This window comes from Aspergillus nomiae, assembly GCF_001204775.2.
Source record: "Aspergillus nomiae NRRL 13137 chromosome Unknown contig00514, whole genome shotgun sequence".
Classification (NCBI taxonomy): domain Eukaryota; kingdom Fungi; phylum Ascomycota; class Eurotiomycetes; order Eurotiales; family Aspergillaceae; genus Aspergillus; species Aspergillus nomiae.
This window is the reverse complement of record NW_015378569.1, coordinates 1-21468: the sequence shown is the minus strand read 5'-3', so window position 1 is coordinate 21468 and position 21468 is coordinate 1. Positions and strand designations below refer to the sequence as shown.

General features: G+C 48.9%; 8 protein-coding genes across 8 annotated transcripts; 4 read left to right on the top strand and 4 right to left on the bottom strand.

The window, feature by feature from the left end:
* Positions 1–1785: 1785 nt before the first annotated feature.
* Positions 1786–3066, bottom strand: ANOM_010119 (uncharacterized protein; the record flags this gene model as incomplete). Its single annotated transcript, XM_015555375.1, has 3 exons — positions 1786–2535; positions 2600–2681; positions 2744–3066. The coding sequence occupies 3 exons, from the start codon at positions 3064–3066 to the stop codon at positions 1786–1788; spliced, it is 1155 nt and encodes a 384-aa protein (XP_015401888.1).
* Positions 3067–3811: 745 nt separating this feature from the next.
* On the bottom strand, positions 3812–5228 carry ANOM_010118 (uncharacterized protein; the record flags this gene model as incomplete). The annotated part of the gene is made up of 4 exons (XM_015555374.1): positions 3812–4712; positions 4768–4895; positions 4960–5060; positions 5126–5228. The coding sequence occupies 4 exons, from the start codon at positions 5226–5228 to the stop codon at positions 3812–3814; spliced, it is 1233 nt and encodes a 410-aa protein (XP_015401883.1).
* A 447-nt stretch (positions 5229–5675) lies between these two features.
* On the bottom strand, positions 5676–8468 carry ANOM_010117 (calpain-like protease PalBory; the record flags this gene model as incomplete). The annotated part of the gene is made up of 4 exons (XM_015555373.1): positions 5676–7586; positions 7637–7862; positions 7938–8314; positions 8418–8468. The coding sequence occupies 4 exons, from the start codon at positions 8466–8468 to the stop codon at positions 5676–5678; spliced, it is 2565 nt and encodes an 854-aa protein (XP_015401882.1).
* An 812-nt stretch (positions 8469–9280) lies between these two features.
* ANOM_010116 (putative peroxisomal carrier protein) lies at positions 9281–10562 on the top strand (the record flags this gene model as incomplete). The annotated part of the gene is made up of 4 exons (XM_015555372.1): positions 9281–9381; positions 9446–9987; positions 10041–10278; positions 10336–10562. 4 exons carry the CDS (start codon positions 9281–9283, stop codon positions 10457–10459), a joined length of 1005 nt encoding a protein of 334 aa, XP_015401881.1. The 3' UTR covers positions 10460–10562.
* Positions 10563–11072: 510 nt separating this feature from the next.
* Positions 11073–11951, top strand: ANOM_010115 (thermonuclease family protein; the record flags this gene model as incomplete). Its single annotated transcript, XM_015555371.1, has 2 exons — positions 11073–11396; positions 11511–11951. The coding sequence occupies 2 exons, from the start codon at positions 11073–11075 to the stop codon at positions 11949–11951; spliced, it is 765 nt and encodes a 254-aa protein (XP_015401887.1).
* Positions 11952–12336: 385 nt separating this feature from the next.
* Positions 12337–13318, bottom strand: ANOM_010114 (adenylate kinase ADK2; the record flags this gene model as incomplete). Its single annotated transcript, XM_015555370.1, has 2 exons — positions 12929–13318; positions 12337–12869 (listed from the first exon to the last, which is right to left on the bottom strand). Exons 1-2 carry the CDS (start codon positions 13098–13100, stop codon positions 12337–12339), a joined length of 705 nt encoding a protein of 234 aa, XP_015401886.1. The 5' UTR covers positions 13101–13318.
* A 487-nt stretch (positions 13319–13805) lies between these two features.
* On the top strand, positions 13806–15411 carry ANOM_010113 (DNA primase subunit PRI2; the record flags this gene model as incomplete). Its single annotated transcript, XM_015555369.1, has 3 exons — positions 13806–13995; positions 14048–14598; positions 14650–15411. 3 exons carry the CDS (start codon positions 13806–13808, stop codon positions 15409–15411), a joined length of 1503 nt encoding a protein of 500 aa, XP_015401885.1.
* A 718-nt stretch (positions 15412–16129) lies between these two features.
* Positions 16130–20132, top strand: sec23 (GTPase-activating protein SEC23; the record flags this gene model as incomplete). Its single annotated transcript, XM_015555368.1, has 9 exons — positions 16130–16222; positions 16275–16405; positions 16457–16751; positions 16814–17287; positions 17337–18434; positions 18498–18691; positions 19058–19187; positions 19253–19724; positions 19780–20132. The coding sequence occupies 9 exons, from the start codon at positions 16130–16132 to the stop codon at positions 19791–19793; spliced, it is 2901 nt and encodes a 966-aa protein (XP_015401884.1). The 3' UTR covers positions 19794–20132.
* Positions 20133–21468: the final 1336 nt, after the last annotated feature.

The window sequence follows — 21468 nt, the reverse complement described above, 5'->3', positions numbered from 1 at the left end:
CAGCAGGAGATGAGCAGGAGACAAAAGTGGTTTTGGGGCAACAACCAATTCGGAACTAACGACGCTTTGATGAATTGGGGCGTATCACCTGCTCGTCCTGTGACTGTAAGACCTCGACTAGTAGTAAAACTACTCCCCAAGCTACGAATGAAGGAGCTCCCTCCTCTCTTCTCCGTTATTTTCCCACCCAGTGGGACTCGCGGTTGGGGTCATTTCCATTATCAATAAGCGCATTGTCATTCACTCTAGTATATCGCTCGTGCGCTGCTTTAATCGAACCCCATTGCAGAGTGCTTCCTCCACGACCATTTCCCTATACCAGCCAAACCCCAATTGCTGAGATCATGTGATCATCCCCACCGAGTCCTGGATGATACCGAAAAAAACAAAATACAACCTAGGATGGTTTGCAGTTCATTCTAGCATGGGGCGCCCGTTTGATATGCGAGAATAGCCGAATCCATCATACTCTATATGATCACCCGCGTTGCGGCTGATGACGCTGGACCAACGGAAAAGAGGAGGGTCTCTCCCAGGGTTCCAATCCTCCAAACCGAGCAAATTCCGTTAGTCTGCGTCTAGAAATTTCTCCAGCAGGGTGGGTTGGGACTTTTCTCGGGAGTGCAAAATTAGAGCCCTCCAAGATGGGGGGCAGAACAAAGGTGATTCATCATTCCTTCCCCTGCCAAGTCGCGCGTTGTGGGACATCTTCCGTTCTTCAGCGACGCCGTCCGATCATAGTCCTGCGTCTAAGTGGGTAAAGAGAGGAGGTGAGAAACGAGAGGGGAGCGGACAAAGGGAGGAAGAAAAAAAAAAGAAAAGAAAAAGAGGAAAGTTAAGTGGACGGGTAGGACAAAAAAAAAGAGTTTTTGGGTTCAACCGTCACAAATACCAATGATGATCAATCCTTCCATATCAGAACATTCAAAAAAACTTCATCGACTGTGAGAAAAGGCTTCCCTTTGAGTATGATCATCACAGGGAATGAAATTGGATCGACGGCTGATTTCCTATATGATACAAAGCAACGGGACCAGGGGATATCGTGATGGGGTATGAGAGATAAGACAACTCCACATATATTATGTCCTACTATTATTGTGCGCGTCCCGAGGCAAGAAAAACCGAAAGTGATCGCACTGCGGCAGAGAGAATTCGGGGGAAATGTCTCACCCCATATCTCGGGATGGAAGGGAACCGACTACGGGCAGCTATCGATCTCTTAAATCGAAGGCTTAAGGGAAAATTGCCTGTCCAGATCGGGTACGGAGTACATTGAATCAGGATTCCAAATGGTGTTCTTAATAGCTCTGTTTAAGGGGGAAAGGTGCTCCCCTCGAAATCGACTCGGTCGAAAACAATGACCAAATGCCGATAAGGACAACGGACATACGGAATACAAAGTGTGCCGTACTCCGGAGGCTGTGGGAATTAAAGGGCAAACTTGACGTCAGTTTTATTACGAGTTGATTATTCTCCGGTCTAATAATTACCCCAGCCGGGATTTGCGTCTCGTTCCATGGGCCAAAGGATGATCTGCCCATGGTTCGTGCAGCAACTGTATAGCTACCAAGCCTTCCGTAGTTCTGGCGCTAGCGTTGTCTTCCATTGAACTACCTATGCTGAAAGGCTGTAGTGTGCCCAATAAAGTCCCTTCTGTGATTATTTTCACTTTCTCCATCTCATAAGCCCCTCTGTTATTCCTATTATCTCCCAGAATCGTCAAAACTTACTATAACTTCACTTATCAAACTTCAACCAACGAAACAAAAAGCCAATAGCAGATCAACTAACGTGAAGCATCACCTTAATCCTGAACTGCTTAACCAAACCGCCATCCAGATTAAGTTCCTTGGACTTCCAAGCCTTCTGCAGTTCCTGAAAGACGATAGTCAGGTCGTGATCGACCCCCTGGCGGACACGAATTTCAAATCCTGACCATTCAAACTTAACGGAAGCTGCAAGGACCAGTTGCCCAGACTCCCAGTTCGAGTTTTCAGTCAAGATCTGCCTGGATGGACTCCACTCGTCCACTCTGCATTCAGCCGCCATGTGCTCCAAGAACGAAGATGCGGACGGGAAATTCTGAAAAGACACCCAGACAGGCGCCATTCCTTCCTGGCTCGAAGCCTCCACCAAGAACTTGGTATCATTCGGGTAGTTTCCCTCCTGATTACTCGCTTTTTCAGCAGTTACGCCTGCCTTATTACTAGCACTGGTCCAATTCGCTTTCGGGCTTGTTGGCTCGGGGTGAACGTTGCCATTGTTCTCCTGGCCATGACTCCAAATGGAGCTAAACGGGCGTATACCACTCGGTGCTGAGATTCTAGGCTTTTGGCTAGTAGGTTCTGGGGCGTCCATTTCCCAATCGGTTGATGTCTTACATCTGTCAGATGCCCCTCTCTTAAGTTTATCTCCATTTGTGTGGTCCACTGTATGTCTGAAAAGCTCCGGACTTGAAGTTGATGTAGCATAGGGAGAATTCACCCAGGCTGGTGGCACGGAAGCAGAAGTACGTCGAGTGGGTGTAGCCAGCTGTATATTCCCCATAACTTCTTGTTAGTTATATGCGGACAAGAGGAGATGTTTTGTTACTGACCTCCATCGAGCCCAGCTTCTCTTTGTTCCTCATAGCACTGTTTGCCTTTCTTTCGAGCAAGAGGGCAACCGTCCGAATGATTCTATGGATTAAAAAGTAAGCATAGATAACGAGGTTTGACAAGAGAATCTCAGGCAGACTTACTCGTCTTTGCGTTCTGGGTAGGTACAGAGAGATTCGGGCTCTTCAAAAGCCTCTGGCAGCAGGTAACTCTTGCGGGTTTCTGCGCCCCAGTATGTCATGCCATACTTTTCCACAAATTTCTCAGCACAGGTGCGCCTCTTGGACTCGAAGGATTGAAGCTCGTTCCAGCTGTACTTGGTAATCTGGACATGCTCGCGTAGGCGGTTTATGAACGCGGTGTGATAATCAAACTTCAAGTCCAGGAACGTAGTAAACTTTCGGTCGCGACATTTGGCGTTCAGGCGACCTTCATCCAGGTCACACGTCATGGGATGTGGCTCCATGGTCAGCATTTGGAACTTAGAAGCAGGAGATAGACCAGAGTTGCTGCTTCCTGTGATTCCTAGCCCCGGAGGTGAGAGACACCAGGTAATGGAACACTGATGCAGACGCGCAAACCATGTATGGGGGAAGAAGAGTCATAGCATCTAAGCCAACGTAACAGTGGATGTAAAGTTAGAGGTGGAAGGGAAGCTGGAGTGAATGATTCCATGCTTTAGGGCGTTGTGTTGCTATGGGAGATCAGCCAATGACAGAAAGCGCCTATTCAATATCCCCATGTCCCTTCGTCTCCTTGATCAGAACATCAGTTGGAATATTAGTAGTAGGAGACAACTGAATTTGAAATGCAGAACAAACTAAAAAGGCCCTACACCACATAGAATATGGTGTTGAGAAAACTAACAGACTTGTCGGGAGAGGTAGAGCTAATGTATGCCTCTGATACTGCATAGAGTAAGTTCAACAACATCCAGGGGGTAACCACTACGAAGTAAGAGAGGTACAGTAGTGTACATGAATCAGAAAATCAATTGGGACTCGTTTTATAAGGTCAGTAATGTGCTTATATAGTCATCTCATCATTAATAGTCAAAGTAGAATAACAGCACAATCTTTAGAAAAGGAATCTTGAGTGACCCTCTCTAAACATCTTCATAAGAGACTCAGACCTAGGAGCACAAATGTGGAACTGTTCGTACAGCTTGACGTTTGTATCAATGGGCGGGTCACTGAAGTGTAGCTCTGCCGTCACTCGGCCCCAAGACATTTCAAAGAGTTCTTGAGTTCCTTGATGGCTGTGTTGACATCATCAAAAGTCAGGGCGGACACAGCCCAACGAGCGTGCTTCTGAGCAAGAGCAATGGAGTTATCATCAACTGCCGGTGAATTCGCATAGCTAGATGAGGGTGCTGTAGACGTTATAGGTGTAGGTGCATGAACAGGCTGGGGTGCTGGGCGTGGTACTACAGGAGCTGCTGGTGGTGGGGATCGCGCAGGTTGGTGAGGCGTGGCACTAGGTTGACCATAGAAAGAACTGGGATCGCCAGAGGCAGCTGGTGAGCTCGAGGGAGACATTTTCGATGGTGGAGGAAAGGACTGAAAAGCATCAGAAGCCCCCGAGGATTGATGGGTGCCAACGCGTGTAGGCGTATCTGGAAGGTTAGGGACTGAGGTCGAAGAAGACGTGAGTGTCGCAGGTGCTGAGGGGAGATTTAGCGGTGCACCTTGCTCCGCGTCGATATCCATATCTTGAGTTGGGCTACGTGCGACATCATGCGATGGAGTAGGTGCTTCGGTGAAACCAGTTGGAGGCTGCGGTAAAGACGGAGACGGTCCTGAAGGATGCGTAAAACTGTCGGGGACGTCTTCTACAGACGGCTGTCTCGATTGTGTAGGCAGAGATCCAACAATTGCCTGAACCTCAGGATCATCTTTTTCCACATCCAAGTCATTTCCCTCTATTTCCTCTTCCTCTTTCATAACTGGGTTCCCCGCGTTCGGGTCCTCTCCGGCCCTGATTGCCTTTGCAATCCTCACCGCATGATACTTAGCGAACTTGATTTTTGCAGCCGTCTCCGGCTCAAGAGGATTCCATATCTGGCATAGTTCAAGAAACGTGGCAGCTGCTTGGAACGTATCAGCAGTTTGCCTGCAGGAAAATTAGTTCTCTTTTTCCCTCGAAAGGCAGGGGAAGGGCAACGGACTTCGTCACCTTGTTGGCCCTCATGGTTGCCTCTGCACGCCCAAAGATCTCCAAACCAAACTGCTCCACGTAAGCATTTGCCGCAACGGCATCCGTCACCGTATCATTATCGGGGTTCTCATTTTTAAACTGAGAACATCGAGATATTAGTCTCAAATAACCTCAGGGGTTAATCGGGCATAGCTTGGTATACTTTTTCCAGCTTATCCACAAGCTCTGTCGTGTATAGCTTCACTTCATCGTCAGAAGTGTGTAGACCTCTCTCAATGATTTGGTTGACAATCCAGAAGTTGCCTGTGATTAGTAGAGGCCGCTTATCAGCTCGTAGTCCGTACCGGGTCTAATCACACAGCACTCACACCAATAGGCGACCACGGGCTTTACACGTTCAAGCTGAGCTGCTCTGACGGCAAAGCGCCCAATGTCCGCAGACTTCAGAGCAGCAGGAATGCTACTCGCCATGAGGCCACAAAAATAGTGATTTCTTCTCGGAAAGAGTTTCAATTGCTAAAGGTGGGGAGGCACAATGACAATGCAAGCGGGATGACGTTGAAAGCTCTCGGAGGGGAATTCGGGCCCCGAGCCGTTGATTTAATTTATGCGGAGTACTCCGTAAAAGCAAGCTAACTCGATTTCGGCGGTTCACAACAAACTGGACTGCAGCCCTGAGGCTACGCTCAATCAAAATCTATGCACCTTTTTTGGCTTAGTACTAATTGACAAGATCTATAGATAAACTTTTATTTGGATTTATTGATTTTAACATTTTTTTTTCTTCTGGCAAAAAAGATACAACGGGAAAAACTCCAAGTCTATCATTGTTTCCGCTCTTCTACTCTAACATGCTATTGGATATGACAATCCAAGAAGCTCAATCAAGAGCGATTAGAGCTTCTGTAGAATCGGAAATCAGGCATCTTCTAGTATCCACTCCCCAATCTCAACCCTCTCTTCAGCCAGCGCTTCCACCTCAAAGTGGTCCTCGACCTGCCCTCCAGGACCTCCAATCCTCTCAATGACAATCCATATGCCACCGCTCTCCTCTAGCCCTGGCTGCAAGTCAAAGTCCTCAACACGTACCCCCGATATGGCGTCACTGTGGGTTCCATCTTCCGAAGTCGCCAGAATTTGTTTATATGGTCCTTGCCCGAGCTCCACTGTCATTAACACGGGTGAAGGCCCAACAGGATGGCTCCCGATGACGGATTGCCTACTTCGGGTAATGAGCTTGATCCTCGTAAGCCGCGGCACTTGCAGAGAAGCCAGCATTCGGTCTCTCCCTGGGGGCAGTATGCCAATATCTGAAATGACTCTTCGTCGTCCTGCTGCCTCCGGTGGAAGCGGGCTCGCCTTGCAAGGAACTAATGAAGATATCCAGAGCGTGAATCGGCCAAGTTGATCCGGCGCGAATGTGGAACAGACGATCGTATATGATCCCGGTTCCAGGGCCTTCTTTTCCACAAGGGAACCACCGCGGCGATAGTCACCACTATCAGCGATAATGTCGCGGCTGCGTACTCGCGACACACGACTTCCATTAGACCAGAATAATTTAACGTGGGTCGCAAGTTCAGTGTCCGGGCATTCCAGTAGGAGTGAAATATCTGTGGCATTTTCTATCTCCAGCCTAAACTGAGGATTGAGCGGATATCGGGAAGATTCGGCATTCCCACCTGCCGTTGAAGGCGTCCAAGAACCTTGAATCTTGCTCATGCACATATATTTGTCTTGGGCTTTTGCCATCCGTACAGGGGAGGTAGACAAGGCAGACAAAGTAAAGTTTTGATTCAACGATGGCAGTGATTGCTCGGAGACCACGACGGTATAAGTTGTTCTGGGGGGCATCTCTAACCTCATAAGCGTATTAGGAGAATCCACATAGGGGCCACGATGTAGAGCCCCGTCACTTAAAGAGACCCGTTTGCCATCTGCGTTAAAGACATATATGCTTATAAAGGCCGACTCCTCATTTGCTTGGTATTCATCAAGGGGTCGTTCTGGCTGCCCAGTTGTTCTGAAATGCTTGCCTAGCAGCAACCAAACAATCCCACCACTCTCGGTTGATACTGCAAATTGCGGGTTATTCACAAAGCAACCGGCCACGCCTCTCCCGTTGTTGAGATCCCACGTAAAGTGGACGTCTTCGCGGTATTTGAAAATCTCAGGGTTCCAATTCAGATAGAGGTTTTCAAAATGTTGAAGCAGCTTTTCGCAATCCATCCAGAAAGTACCCGGCTCAAATGAAGGCGGGTTACTGGGTAAATCCTGGGATGCAGAGAGGCTTTCATTGTCTCCGGGAGCAGCATCTGCTCCAGCCCAAGGGTTTTTCACGAGCAATTGACGGCGCCCCTTAGATTCCTTCATATCTAGTATGGCATAGTCATGCTCACTCACGAGACCCAGTTCTATCTGTTCCCTCTCGGTGAGTTCACCGGTACCTATAGTCAAGAGAACATCTCCTTGGTGAAACGATCTGTAAATTCGCTTCCAGAGCTGGTCGCCAGTCACATCGTCATTATGGAGAAAAACTTGCTCGGGGATCCAACCTGTCAGTACCCAGAGATCTGTCCCGGAATTGCTTCCAGGAAAATCATAGCCTCCGCGCAATTTCAGGTATGCCTTCTCTACTAGCGCGGGCCATAGGAAACTGGGATTTTTCCGGTCGATCACGTGGAGTGATCTTGATGTTTTAGACGATGGCAAACGGTCGTCAATGACGACTTTTCGAAAGCACCCATTGAAATAAAAGCGAAATATATACTTGCCTGACGGTGAAGGCTGAGGGCTCCCCCGACTAGGGTATATCACTGGAAGAAAATGCTGCACCTATTAGTCACAGCAGGTCAGCTGGAAAGGGTCAGTCTGCTTACAACACACTGGCCGCGTTCCAACATTGATGTAGTAGCACAAAGGCTAGCAACGACAGAACAGTCCGTTAGCATATCCTGGACTAGATCTGTCTTCCCTGGAACAGACATCACAGGAGCCAGTCCGGTGTACACATCTTCCGTATATTTCGAGAGCAGCTCAACAGGTCGTTTCCAGCCATCAAAAACTTTCCTCTGAGGATAAGAAAGATGAAGATCGGGTTTATCGCTGATATCAGTTAGAATATCCAGCAGCCATCTGAGTATACGTGCAACATTGACAAGCCAGATCACCAGAACTTACGTAAACGGAGATTCACCATCCTCCCGTTTGAATTCGTCAGAGCCTGGGGGGCTGGACCATGGAGGGAATATGAAGCCATTCAACTTGGCTCCCTCTAGAAGAATAATCTCCTCCCGAGTGGTGAGCTTACGAGTAGATACGGGCAACCGTGGCTCTGGGACGGTTCGGTCATGGAGGCGGGCGGCAGCTTGCCAGTCCTTGGATTCTTTGATCTTTTCTGCTCTTGTGAGCCATTCTTTACATTTTGCATCCAATGCATGTTTGTCTTTCTGAACAGATGCCAATTTCAATGCTTTCATATAGTGCTCAGCAGCATCAATGGCAGCTTCTAAAGCTTGCCTTTGAGAAGTGGCAGACGATACATCCCGCTCGGCTTTCTAGCCAGTGGTCAGTATGTTATAAATGAACTAAGGTACAGCAAGAAAACAAAAAACAAAAACAGGAAAGAAAAGAAAGAAGAAAAGAAAAATGGTCAAGTACCAGTGCCTGAGTAATAAAGGACTTCTGGGTTGAGGCGTTCGGTCTAGACATACTGACACGCGGGGCAGTAGTTTGATGAGCGCCTGGGATCTTCAAGCACCGTGACACTCCGAGATCTTCCCCGCGATAGGCATAACAGTTTAACTAGCGTCTATCCGACTAGACAGGACAGTCCGACACCTTGCTTGTGACCCGTCCGAAGGGCCCCGTGAAGTTTCCGAAGGAGCGACATCCGAGGTCGATCTCACTTCCCTTGTCAAGTTTGATCAGGGCCCAATCAAGGCACTGATGATTATCACGAATGGCAATCGATTGTTAGTATTCATGAACTTAATTTAGCCTCAATTCACTCGCCGTAGAATGAGGTCAAAACAACAAAAATATGGTTGCTGGATCATTCACTAGCGTGTCGGTGGGGAGGAACGGGAGTTCGAAGGTCGGAGTTTGTCCAAATTTGGCCTCCAAACGAACCTCGGCTCATTTCGTCATGCGCAATTCAGAACACCGAGGTGCAACTACCCTGGTCCTGCCGACTCTATCCTTCCCGCATTTACCTTCAGAATGCCGGGACTGTGTGATCAGTCTTGAGGTTCTTCTATTTTTCTTTTCTGGTTTTCTTCTTCTACCCTTGCTTAAGCTCTTCCCCTCACCCTTACTGCCTGGGAGCTAGGGTCTTTTCCATCTTACTCGGCATTCACCTTTTCTATCAGTCGATTCGGTAAGTCTTCAGGCCGAACGCTAAACCCCCGACATCGCACAGAGCCCTAGCTCATTCGCCGGTCTGGGATCTACCAGTATCTCTGCTTTTAATAAACTATTCTTTCTGACGGAATTGGCAGAGGTAGTTTAGCTCATCCTGCATAATGGCTGGCCAATCGAAACCCGCGCTCTCCCCTTGGGGTAGCGCTGTCGCAGGTGCAACTGGTGCTGTTCTCGCAAATGCCATCGTCTATCCACTGGACCTGTGCGTACATAGCCTTGTCAGTTGGGCTGGTGTGGATACAGACTGACTAGTTTCTGATCTTTAGTGTCAAAACCAAACTTCAAGTCCAAGTGAAGAACGCACCTGAATCGAAAAGCGGAGATGTAGTACATTACGAGTCGACCCTAGATGCCATCAACAAAATCGTGGAAAAGGAGGGGATTGAAGGTTTATATTCCGGGATGGTTGGTTCTTTGCTTGGCGTTGCTTCGACCAACTTTGCGTACTTCTACTGGTACAGCGTGGTGAGAAGCCTTTATATGGCATCGAAGAGCGTATCTAAGCCACCCGGAACCGCTATGGAGCTTTCCCTTGGTGCTGTGTCCGGGGCTATCGCTCAGATCTTCACTATTCCAGTTGCTGTTATCACAACCAGGCAGCAGACACAGCCAAAGAGCGAGAAGAAGGGTCTGATCGAGACTGGTAAGGAGGTTGTCAATAGCGAAGATGGCTGGACGGGTCTATGGAGAGGTCTCAAGGCCAGTTTGATCCTGGTTGTCAACCCGGCCATTACCTACGGTGCCTATCAACGTCTGAAGGATGTCCTTTTCAAAGGAAGGAACAATCTGAAGCCCTGGGAGGCTTTCCGTAAGTAGTATCAAGGCTTTAATTCCTGAATGCGAAACTAACCAGTGCCGCAGTCCTGGGTGCTCTTTCCAAGGCAATGGCCACAATTGCAACCCAGCCGTTGATCGTGGCCAAAGTTGGTCTTCAGTCGCGGCCACCCCCTGGTCGCGAAGGCAAGCCCTTCAAGACCTTTGGTGAAGTTATGCGATATATCATTCAGAACGAGGGCGCGCTGTCCCTCTTTAAGGGTATTGGGCCTCAGATCTTGAAGGGTCTGTTGGTGCAAGGCTTGTTGATGATGACAAAAGAGAGGTACGTGCCGCATTCGGTAGCTGGATGTGTACTGGGACATGAACTAACGGCTTGAAGGATGGAACTCATTTTCATCGTTCTCTTCGCATATTTGAAGAATATTAGATCGCAGAAACTAAAGAAGGTCGTCGATACTGCTGCGGCCGAGGCTAAGACCAGCCTTCCGGCAACCCTGAAATAGACGTCGTTCCCACTTTCCTTCCATTATATACCAGCTTGCTAGTCTTTTTTGTTCCTGTCAACTATCTTCTATACGGCGTGCGGGTTCCGGATCTGTCAATTTTTCCTACTTCTTCTTATGATTACTAGGCATGGTTTTTTCTGTATCTTTGCCAAATATGATGTATAGAACATGTCCTACAGGATGGACATAATCACAAGATAGATCTGCCGAATGCAAATCATCTGAAAGACAGCAAACGCGGGCGAGTGGTATACATAGTGGAGACGGACTGTCTGATATCCAGAGTGATATGAATACTGAGTATGGGCAACTATATACGCGCATTGAAAACATGAATCCCCCTTGTTATTCGGTAATTGATCGATTGTTCTAAACAACCCTCCGAAAATAATTTCTTCGCGGTCGTACGGACCAGGAAACACATATGTACGGAGTAGTAGTATGCTAGCTTAATCCCACCCGACCGCCCGGCTAGCCTTAAATAAATACATTCCCTCGGCAACAACCTCCATGTTATCTCCGGAGTAGCGGTCACAATTCCATACATTTCCGCCATTCCACCTCCAACACAGCTCCCGTAAAACACCAATAACGAGGGGCATGAGCCGCCATGCGATGGCCACCATGGGCTTCCGAATCGCAAGCCCGAGAACAACAAGATGAACAAAACAAAACGAACTGGAACAAATCCCTCAATGCGATTGACTGGGCCGCATTCACCGAACCCAGGACTTTAATTCCCACTCTGATCCTCACGACAGGAATCGTCGGCGCACTGCAGATCCGCCGCCGATACCTGCGCCGTTTCCCCGACGCCGTTAGCATTTCGCCATCGTATTTCCGGAAGAGGACCATCTTGGGCCAAGTGACGAGCGTCGCGACGGCGATGGTTTCAGACTATACCACACACCCGGAGGAAGACTGGCGGGATGGGGTTGGTTGCCTTGGAAAAGAGTCCCCACCGCTAAGAAGGATCTGAGGGATAAAACGGTGCGGTGATATTATCTTGCTCAATTTCGGATAAGGGATTCTAATGGGTTATGTTTAGATCTCCGTTCGCTTAGCTGGTGTGGATGCGCCGGAACTCGCGCATTTCGGTCGCCCGGAGCAGCCTTATGCTCGGGAAGCTCATGAATGGTTGACGTCGTACGTTCTTAATCGCCGTGTTCGGGTCTTGGTGCATCGGCAGGACCAGTATCAGCGTGTGGTGGCTTCTGCGTACGTGCGACAGGCCCTCGATTTCCCGATTCCTTTTCGTCGTCGTGATGTGTCATATGAGATGTTGACGCGGGGATTGGCTACTGTGTATGAGGCGAAGGCGGGTTCTGAATTTGGCGGCCCTGAACTGGAACGGAAGTATAGAGAGGCGGAATCTATAGCAAAACGGAAGGGTACGGGTCTGTGGAAGGAATATCGTCGCAACCGCAAAGGTTGGGAGAGTCCGCGTGAGTATAAGACTCGTATGGAGGCGCAGGGTAAGGGCGATTGAGGAAAAAGACGGATCAGGCTATGTATACTAGAAGGTATGTGCCCGTATGTTTCGAGTCCTGTTATATGTTTATCCTGTACATTCGATAGCGAATTCTTTTATGACTGGCCGTTTGATATCTACGGTTACGATACGGTGACGCACCTAGAAAAGCAGAGACTATAGCATGGCCAATCTAAGAATGCATTTTCTTTCCTTTCGATCATGCTAGCCTTATTAGGTGTATCTTAACACAAACAGCATGGCCTCCACAATGAGAGGTACATGACTCTCTCGCATCATAGCCCTTGAAAGGTCGTAGAAACGTTTGACGTCAAACAGAACATCGTAAAAATAGAAGTACAGGGAGGTATCGAACAGTGGTATATTCAAATACAAGGAAATATTAGCAGAACCTCTTCTCTACCTCCGCGAAAAGCTGTGGGCTAATCTCATCACTGGTGTTGCCCTCAACACGCCATAGGCAGCCCTTGCGCTCGTAATGCTGGAGCAAGGGCTTGCTGGTTTCTTCAAATTTGCGAAGTCGTTGCTTCCATGTGTCAATCGAGTCATCCTCTCTCTGAGTCAGAGGTTCTCCAGTAATATCATCCTTTCCAGGAACCTTGGGGGCGTTGAAATCGGTGTTATATACCCTTCCGGATGGCTCGTGGACCCAACGAGACGCTATCCGGGAGAGAATGATGGATGGGGGTGTAACAAGTTCGACGACGAAATTGATAGGAACAAGTTCTTCTAAGCTGCAAGCCTGAGTAGCGGTGCGCGGAAAACCGTCAAGGATAAATGAGGCGTTGGAGGAGATCGATGAGTTCGACGATGTTGAGAGCCAGCCCTTCGATGTAAATTCGGAAGATATGAGCTCGAGGATTAATGAATCGGGGACGAGGTTTCCTGCTTGCATTGCGGCCTCTGCTTTGAGTCCTAAACCCAGCAATCATTAGGCGCAGTGTCTAAAGCACAAATGATCTGGCCCTGCTTACCCAATGGTGACTTCTTCCGGACATTTTCTCGTAAGAGGTCTCCGGAACTTATTGACGCCAGTTGCGGGAACTTGGCAAGAAGTCTTTCTGTTTGGGTGCCCTTTCCAACACCAGGGGCGCCGATAAGGATGATACGAGCAGCCTTACTGAGCTGCCTAATTGCGAGCGTCATTTCGCCCTACTCTTTTGCGACTTTGGAATGGCAATGTTTTTGGGATTTAGGGCACCGGACTAAATGTTGAGCGGAGAGTGGAGAGTGGAGAGGTTGGTGAGGAGTGCGCGCGCTAGTTTGAAATCATTCCGACATTATTTCGGCGAATGTAGGAAGCAAGGAAGATATAATATGTATGTATGTTAAATTGGAGGGGATGATTGCTTCGTGGACCTTTAGATCTGTACTCGGGATTATCTACTCAACAATTCGGATTTTACATCAGGCCGGGGAAGCCAACCCCACGGAATCTCGATGTTTTCCTGTTTAGGAAGTCGGTGAGCGGAGGGAGAGCCGGAGAGGTTTCCGACTCAGTACGTGAAGGTACTCCGTAAAACAGAGTTATCTAGAGTAATCGAACGTGCATCAACGGTCTCGGAAGGCACCTATTGCTTGCGGACCGCAGTAACCCGATCTATACACAATTGATTCACATGCATACCCTGGTGTTATGTCCGTGTGTCCCATGGGCCCTCCACTCAGTCCATGCTTTCCCTCGGCTAGTGAAGGTAAATCCACTTTATATCACGTGATATGAAGCGCGTGCAGATCGCGTGGCGCGTCGGGACCGTGTTTAGTCGGGACCAAGCATAGAAGTCTGGTTGTCAAGGAACGCTGTGTATACGTCCTTGACTGACATAGGTCTTGCGACTGTGTGGGCTCAAAATGATTCGACAAGATTTCCACAAGATTGATCCGAAGAGGAGAGCAAATCTCGACCACAAGAAAAAGCAATTTGCTGCTCCAGTCTTCAAACAACAAGATTATCCGCACCGCTTAAACTTCTATGATGTCCCACCAACGGCAGAGATTACTCTCGAGCAATTCGAGCAATGGGCTATCGATCGGTTAAGGAGTATGTGCGCTCTGCCTCCCGCCTCTCTGTGTATACTTATTGACTGGTGCAGTTCTGGCCGAGATCGAGGCCTGTTCGTATAGAAACAAATCGCCTGCCGAGACAGAAGCACACATTACACCACTCCTCCAGAAATATCTTCCACTATCCTCAAACACTTCTTCGTCGTTGGGTGCGACCGATCAGCGCTTGAAAAATGAACGACAAAAAGATCACTATTCACATTTCATTCTTCGTTTGGCCTTCTCCGCCACAGAGGACCTCCGTCGGCGATTTGCGCGAGCCGAAACTATGCTTTTCAGGTTCCGGTTCCAAAAAGATGATTCACGAGAGAGACGTGCTTTTATAGAGAGCCTCAGTCTCGACTGGGAACCTGTTAGTGATGAGGAGAGGCGTGAGCTTTCTGAGCATCTTGTGAATGCGACACCGGGGTTACGCCGTGTTGACGAAGAATCTTGGTATAAGGTTGATTGGGAGAGAGTTCCGGAGTTGGTGGAGAGACGGTCTGTCTTCTTGTATAGAGGAAAAGCATACGTACCAGGAAGGGAACAGTTGAGCATGATTATTGCGGAATTCACGGCTCGGTTGGAGCGTTCTTTAGAGGTATGTGGAACCCTGCGCCATGCTCAGAACAAAAACATTGACTATTACTAGCTCACGAGTCGAGCCCTACCACGTTTGGACGAAGATGATCGTCTCACACCGATTTTAAATCATCTGTCTAAGAACTTTGGGAGTGCTGAGTCTGTATACTCTGAGGGCGAAGGAGTTGTTGATGGCGCTCCAATCACCGCAAACAACATCGATCAGCTTTCCCAACATTTCCCACTCTGCATGCGCAGTCTACATATGTCACTGCGCAAAAACAACCATCTAAAGCATTACGGCCGACTTCAATACACCCTCTTTTTGAAAGGGATTGGCTTATCGTTGGAGGAGTGTATCGTTTTCTGGCGTCAATCATTCAAAGGATTTACCGACGACGAGTTCAATTCCCGGTACAAGTACAACATCCGTCACGCCTATGGCGATGTGGGCGGTGATGTCAACCGCAGAGGTCGCGGCTATCCTCCTTACTCATGCCAGAAGATCCTGGGTGACTCAAACCCAGGAGTTGGGCAGACACACGGCTGTCCTTACCGTCATTTCTCCGTTGACAACCTCATTGGGCTTCTTCAGTCCACTGGCATTAGTGACAGAGAATTACTGCGTGGAGTGCGGGAAGACGTGGAAAAGACTCGGTATCATATCGCTTGCAACAGGGTCTTCGAGTGGACGCACAAGGCAGAGATCAAGCGTGTAAAAGAGGACGGCACTTGGAATCAGACGGATCTGGACACCATTGTCCACCCAAACACATACTTCAAGCGCAGTTATCTCCTCAAGCAGGTGGGGAAAGCTTCAAGGAAAGCTTAACAGCTTGTTAAATGCACTTTACGAAGCTGTGGTTGCTTGAAATTTTCACTTGCACACAGTTGTACATGAGGCGTTGATGGGTTCGGTTTATTGGACGTCACAGCCAGGCAGTCTTTCGCTTAGGTAGAAATCTACGTGTAAAACTAATCTGCATATTGTAATGATATCCTCCTTTTCCCACCGCTCCCACGCCACTTAAATGGCTAAGGAGGGTCATGATGTGACCACAGCTGATTCCCAAATTATCCGAAAGGATCGGAACGACCTTTCAAATCCAGGTGCCCAGCAACGGGTCAGGTTACTCTTCACTCGATGCGAAAGAGCAACTTCGTCATTGAGATGGACGGAAGCTGCCAAAAATTCAGACGTATCGGCGATGTATAGATGAGAAAAAAAGAAAGAAGAAAAATTGGCTGCCGGCGAATTTGACCGAAATTTAAAGCACACTAGTGCGGAAGTACGGTTGCGCATAGCCGCCTAACATGCTGCAACCTGGCCTTACGGCAACAACACAGGTTCACACAACATACTCCTAGTCCCCGCATAAGTCTCCGGACAACAGCTGTTGGCGTTGCCCTTTTAGAGACCGGGTTATAGTACAGGATACTCATTCATATTTTTAGTTTGCTTAATCAACCGGATTCCTTTTTCCATTCTTGTTCGTTAGATACCCCTCTCATACGACGAAACTACCGAGCCCCGTTGTTTACCCGACAACATGGACTACGAAGCGTTGAAGGACCAATGGAGTGATGTCGAGGATCGCGATGGCATCAGACTGAGCTGGAACACGTTTCCAAGCTCACGCATGGTTAGTTTCGATGTCAGAGATTGCGAGATCCTTTTGACTAAGTAGTGCATAGGAAGCATCTCGGCTGGTCGTCCCTATTGGTGCCGTGTACACTCCACTCAAGGACAAGCCAGACTCTCCTTTGCTGCAATATGAACCGGTGACCTGCAAAGCACCTTGCCGGGCCGTTCTGAATCCTTATGCGTAGGAGATGTACCCCGGCATACAATTGGTTTAAGGACTAACGACCACCAGCAATGTTGATGTCCGTGCCCGGATCTGGATATGTCCATTCTGCCTGATGCGCAACCCCCTCCCCCCTCATTACAAGGATATCACCGAGAGCACGATACCGCCGGAGCTTCATCCTCTAAGCACGACTATCGAGTACCAATTGGCGCGTCCCGCCCCTACCCCTCCTATCTTCGTATACGTTGTCGATACCTGCCAGGAAGAGGACAGCTTGAAGGCCTTGAAGGATACTCTGGTGATGAGCTTGTCTCTGCTGCCAGCAAATGCGCTAGTGGGATTGATCACATATGGTACTATGGTATGAACCACGGACTTAGACGATGGGAGCAACGCGAGGATAGATTGTTGACCCTACCACAGGCTCAAGTCCACGAGCTAGGCTACACCGAATGCGCCAAATCGTACGTGTTCCGAGGCAGCAAAGAATATGCCGCCAAGCAAGTCCAAGAGATGCTTGGTCTCCTTTCTCCTGGAGTGCGTCCGAACATGCCTCAACAACCGGCTCGCCCGCCTCTTGGCCCTGCCGCACGATTCCTTCTTCCTGTTCAGCAGGCCGAGTTCCAGATTACCAACGTTCTTGAGCAGCTTCAGCGTGACCCGTGGCCCGTTGCGAACGACAAGCGACCTCTGAGATGCACGGGTGTTGCTCTTAGCGTTGCAGTTGGCTTGCTTGAGACCTCCTTCCAGAATGCCGGTGGCCGCATCATGGTTTTCACCAGCGGCCCAGCAACCGAGGGTCCAGGCCATGTTGTTGGACCCGAACTTAAGGAACCTATGCGTTCTCATCACGATATCGATCGGGATAACATCAAGTACTACAAGAAAGCCGTCAAGGTAAGCAAGTTCCGCTATAATGAGGGATTTGGTATGCTGATAGGAATAGTTCTATGACGCCATGGCTAAGCGTGCTGCCAATAATGGACATATTGTGGATGTCTTTGCGGGATGTCTCGACCAAGTTGGTCTTCTGGAGATGAAGAACCTTGTCAACTACACTGGCGGTCATATGCTCCTCACAGATAGCTTCACGTCCTCACAATTCAAGCAGTCCTTCGTCAGAATCTTCGACAAGGATGCCAATGACAACTTGTTGATGGGCTTCAACGCATCCCTCGAAGTACTCACTACGAAGGAGCTCAAGGTCACGGGGCTTATTGGCCACGCGGTATCTCTGAACAAGAAATCGAGTTCCGTCGGTGAAACAGAGTGCGGTATCGGCAATACGTGTGCCTGGAAGATGTGCGGCATTGATCCTTCTTCGAGCTACGGTGTCTACTTTGAGATCGCAAACCAAGGCGGGCCTGCGGCAGTGCAGCCAGGTCCTCAGAGAGGAATGATGCAATTCCTTACATACTACCAGCATTCGTCTGGTCACTACCACTTGCGGGTCACAACTGTCGCACGCAACTTGAGTGGGCCTGCTGGAGACCCTACGCTAGCGCAATCTTTTGATCAGGAAGCCGCTGCCGTCCTGATGGCGCGTATTGCAGTATTCAAGGCAGAGGTCGACGATGGTCCCGATGTCCTTAGATGGGTTGACCGGATGCTCATCAGGCTCTGTTCCCGCTTTGCGGATTATAGAAAGGACGACCCAACATCATTCCGACTTGAGAAGAATTTCACGCTCTATCCTCAGTTCATGTTCCATCTCCGCAGAAGTCAGTTCTTGCAGTTCTTCAACAACTCCCCTGATGAGACAGCCTTCTACAGACACGTTCTGAACCATGAGGATGTTGGTGACTCCCTTGTCATGATCCAGCCGACCCTGGATTCATACTCCCTGGAACATGAAGGCAGCCAGCCTGTCCTTCTTGACTCGGCTTCCATCCAGCCTTCCCACATCCTTCTGCTTGATACTTTCTTCCATATCCTTATTTTCCACGGTGAAACCATCGCCGAATGGAGGAAGGCCGGCTATCAAGACCAAGAAGGCTATGAGAACCTGAAGGCCCTTCTTGAGCAACCCAAAGAGGACGCTAGAGTTCGTACCCCCCCCCCCCATCTCAAATTCCAGGAAAACATGAGCTAACTTGGTTTAAAACAGGAACTCATTTCGGATCGCTTCCCACTGCCTCGTTTCATCGTTTGTGATGCCGGTGGCTCTCAGGCACGTTTCCTGTTGTCGAAGCTGAACCCATCTACCACACACACGACAGGAGGATATGGTGGTGGTGTGACATCGCAAACCATTTTCACCGACGATGTCTCCTTGCAGACATTCATGGACCATTTGATGAAGTGAGTATCACGAATTCAATAAGATCAGCAGTGCATACTAACTTTTGTACGTAGGCTTGCGGTTTCAGGAACCAGCTAGATACGACGATGTAGTGACCATTAAAGGGCGGTTCTACGTCGATACTTGGTTCTTCTGTATGTTTAGCGGCTATTTGTTTTTGTTTGTTACCCCGCGGTATAGCAACTACCTAGACACAATGAATTAAATTCAAATGAATTCTATCTACTAAACCTCGACTTCTCTGCACTCCACTTGCCTATTCTAGAACTCCGGAATGGAGCCTTCATGCTCCATGATATAGATCACGTGATAATGATAGGCGGGTTGAGCCCTGGCCACCTTACCTGATTGGGTGCCTCGCTTAGGCCTAGCCCGGAAAGTGAGCCTCCAGTCAAATATCCTGCGCTCTTTCAAGAAAATTTCCTTTTCTTCTTTGTACCATCCACCCCGACCAACTCTCCAAGGACGATTGACGACCTTTCGCACTCGCCATGCGTAAGTATCATCTCCTTGGTTATACCACTGGCGACTAATATGTTTTGCAATGAATAGCTCCCAAGTTCGACCCCAATGAGGTGAAGATCATTCACCTGCGAGTGACTGGTGGTGAGGTCGGAGCCCAGTCTGCTCTGGCTCCCAAGATCGGTCCTCTCGGTCTGTCCCCCAAGAAGATCGGTGAAGATATCGCCAAGAACACTGGTGACTGGAAGGGTCTGCGTGTCACCGTCAGACTCACCATCCAGAACCGTCAGGCCGCTATCTCCGTTGTGCCTTCCGCCTCTTCTCTGGTCATCAAGGCCCTCAAGGAGCCTCCTCGTGACCGCAAGAAGGAGAAGAACATCAAGCACAGCAAGTCCGTCGCTCTTGACGAGATCATTGAGATCGCTCGCAAGATGCGTCACAGGTCTTTGGCCAAGGAGCTTCAGGGTACCGTCCTTGAGATCCTTGGTACCGCTTTCTCCGTTGGTTGCCAGGTCGATGGCCGCAGCCCTAAGGATATCAGTGATGAGATCAAGGCCGGCGAGATTGACAGTAAGTTCCTTGGAACTCCATATGGGTTGACTTTCATGTACTAACCATCACCTAGTCCCCTCCGAGTAAATTATGGTCGGAAATCCGCGGCGGTCGTCTTAATGTATCGGCATGCTAGTTAGGAGAATACGATTAATGCCTTGACAAAAAAATGTTTATGAGTCATGACCTAAGATTCCCAGATTGTGTTCAATCGAAAACTCATTCGTTCCTCACTGGACACCTTGCCCTCTCTTCCCCATCCTTCCATCTGGTTGTGATTTACTCGCGGTCTATATGCGAGTGGAGTCATGATCAGACTATACCCCAGATGACCTTTGCAACACTCTGGCCCTTACCGTCCATTCCCGCCTTCGGGCCTGGTATGTGACTTCTTTCAACGTGGTATAGGCTTATTTTACGCAAAGAAGATCAAATCTCGACCCACTACTCATCGCGGTATCTTTGCGAGGGGCCTCGTGCCTCTCTCTGTGGATACAGTGATCCATCATCACGGTCAACAACTCAAGGCTTTATGCCTAGCCTATTATGGCTTGTCTGATTCGTAGACATACTTCGTAATATCTGCAATACAACTTTTTTTTCAACTTCAGCTTTGCACTCTGCCTAATTATAGTTGTAATTGTTCTTCCTACGCATTCTCTGAATGTACATGCAATAATACTACTAGTAGCTTTGCATACTTAAACATCGAGGACAAAGTCAATCTCCGATTCGTGCCGTCGATGCAAGCTCTCTACTCCAAATGAAACGCGTCAGTAAATGGTGCCGGTATATTTGGAAACGCTTCTACCCCTCAGTGTGGAATGTACTCCGTACCCATCTCGGCCTGAGCGACGATGATACCATATCGTTTGTATACCGAGAATGGTATCTACGTGTTTGGTAGTACGATATGAAGTACACCCCCGAGATGCTCGTTCTCCACCGACTACTAGTAAGGATTCAATGATTACAGTCGTGGCAGGGTTCCTGATACGCGCCCAGCTGCAGGTGCCCCCCTGATGCCGATAGTGGTGGGATATGGGCTGAAGGGGGGTGCACAGTGCCACCGCCATGTATGTCCTACAGCCCATATCCATACATCAGTCACATATGCTGTGTAAGTCACGTTGGGTAGGGATGAGTCAGACCATGATGTGTAACGGATTGCTGTACCTTGTTATACATCTCGCAATCTCAACAACACATCATCGGTTTGATATATATTTCTTCCCCGTTCTCCAGGTGGAACGTGGCCTGTGATGATTTAACTTTTGGCTCCGACAATCTGGCAACCTTCGCCCGCCGGTCAAGAGAGATTATCTCGGTAGATCAGTATATATGGGTCATCTTATACCTGAGTCGAAGGTGGAGGAAGAGGAGAAGCGAGAGGCAAAGTTTTGCCGATCGTCATCGTCAGACCGCTCGTGACAAGGCTAAAGGAGAGCCGGCGGCCCCATTTCCGCCCTCATCGATCCCAATAGACCCTGGTCTGGGCGGATGGAGAGCGTCGGAACTAGCAGGATGAGTGATACCTAGCTGGTGATTCCTGCGCAGGAGGAACACTAGTGAGTTAGTTATAGGAGTAGCCATGGGGAGGATGGAGCCCATGGCTGAATCGAATTGGCATGACTGGATACAGGTGAGAAACGGGCTGCGTTGGAAAGTTTGGAAGTTGACTCCACACCCGGGAAAGTGGATTTGAGTTGGACCATCTGGGTTGGGTGAGATTATTTTTATCCAATTTTTTTTTTTTTTTTTT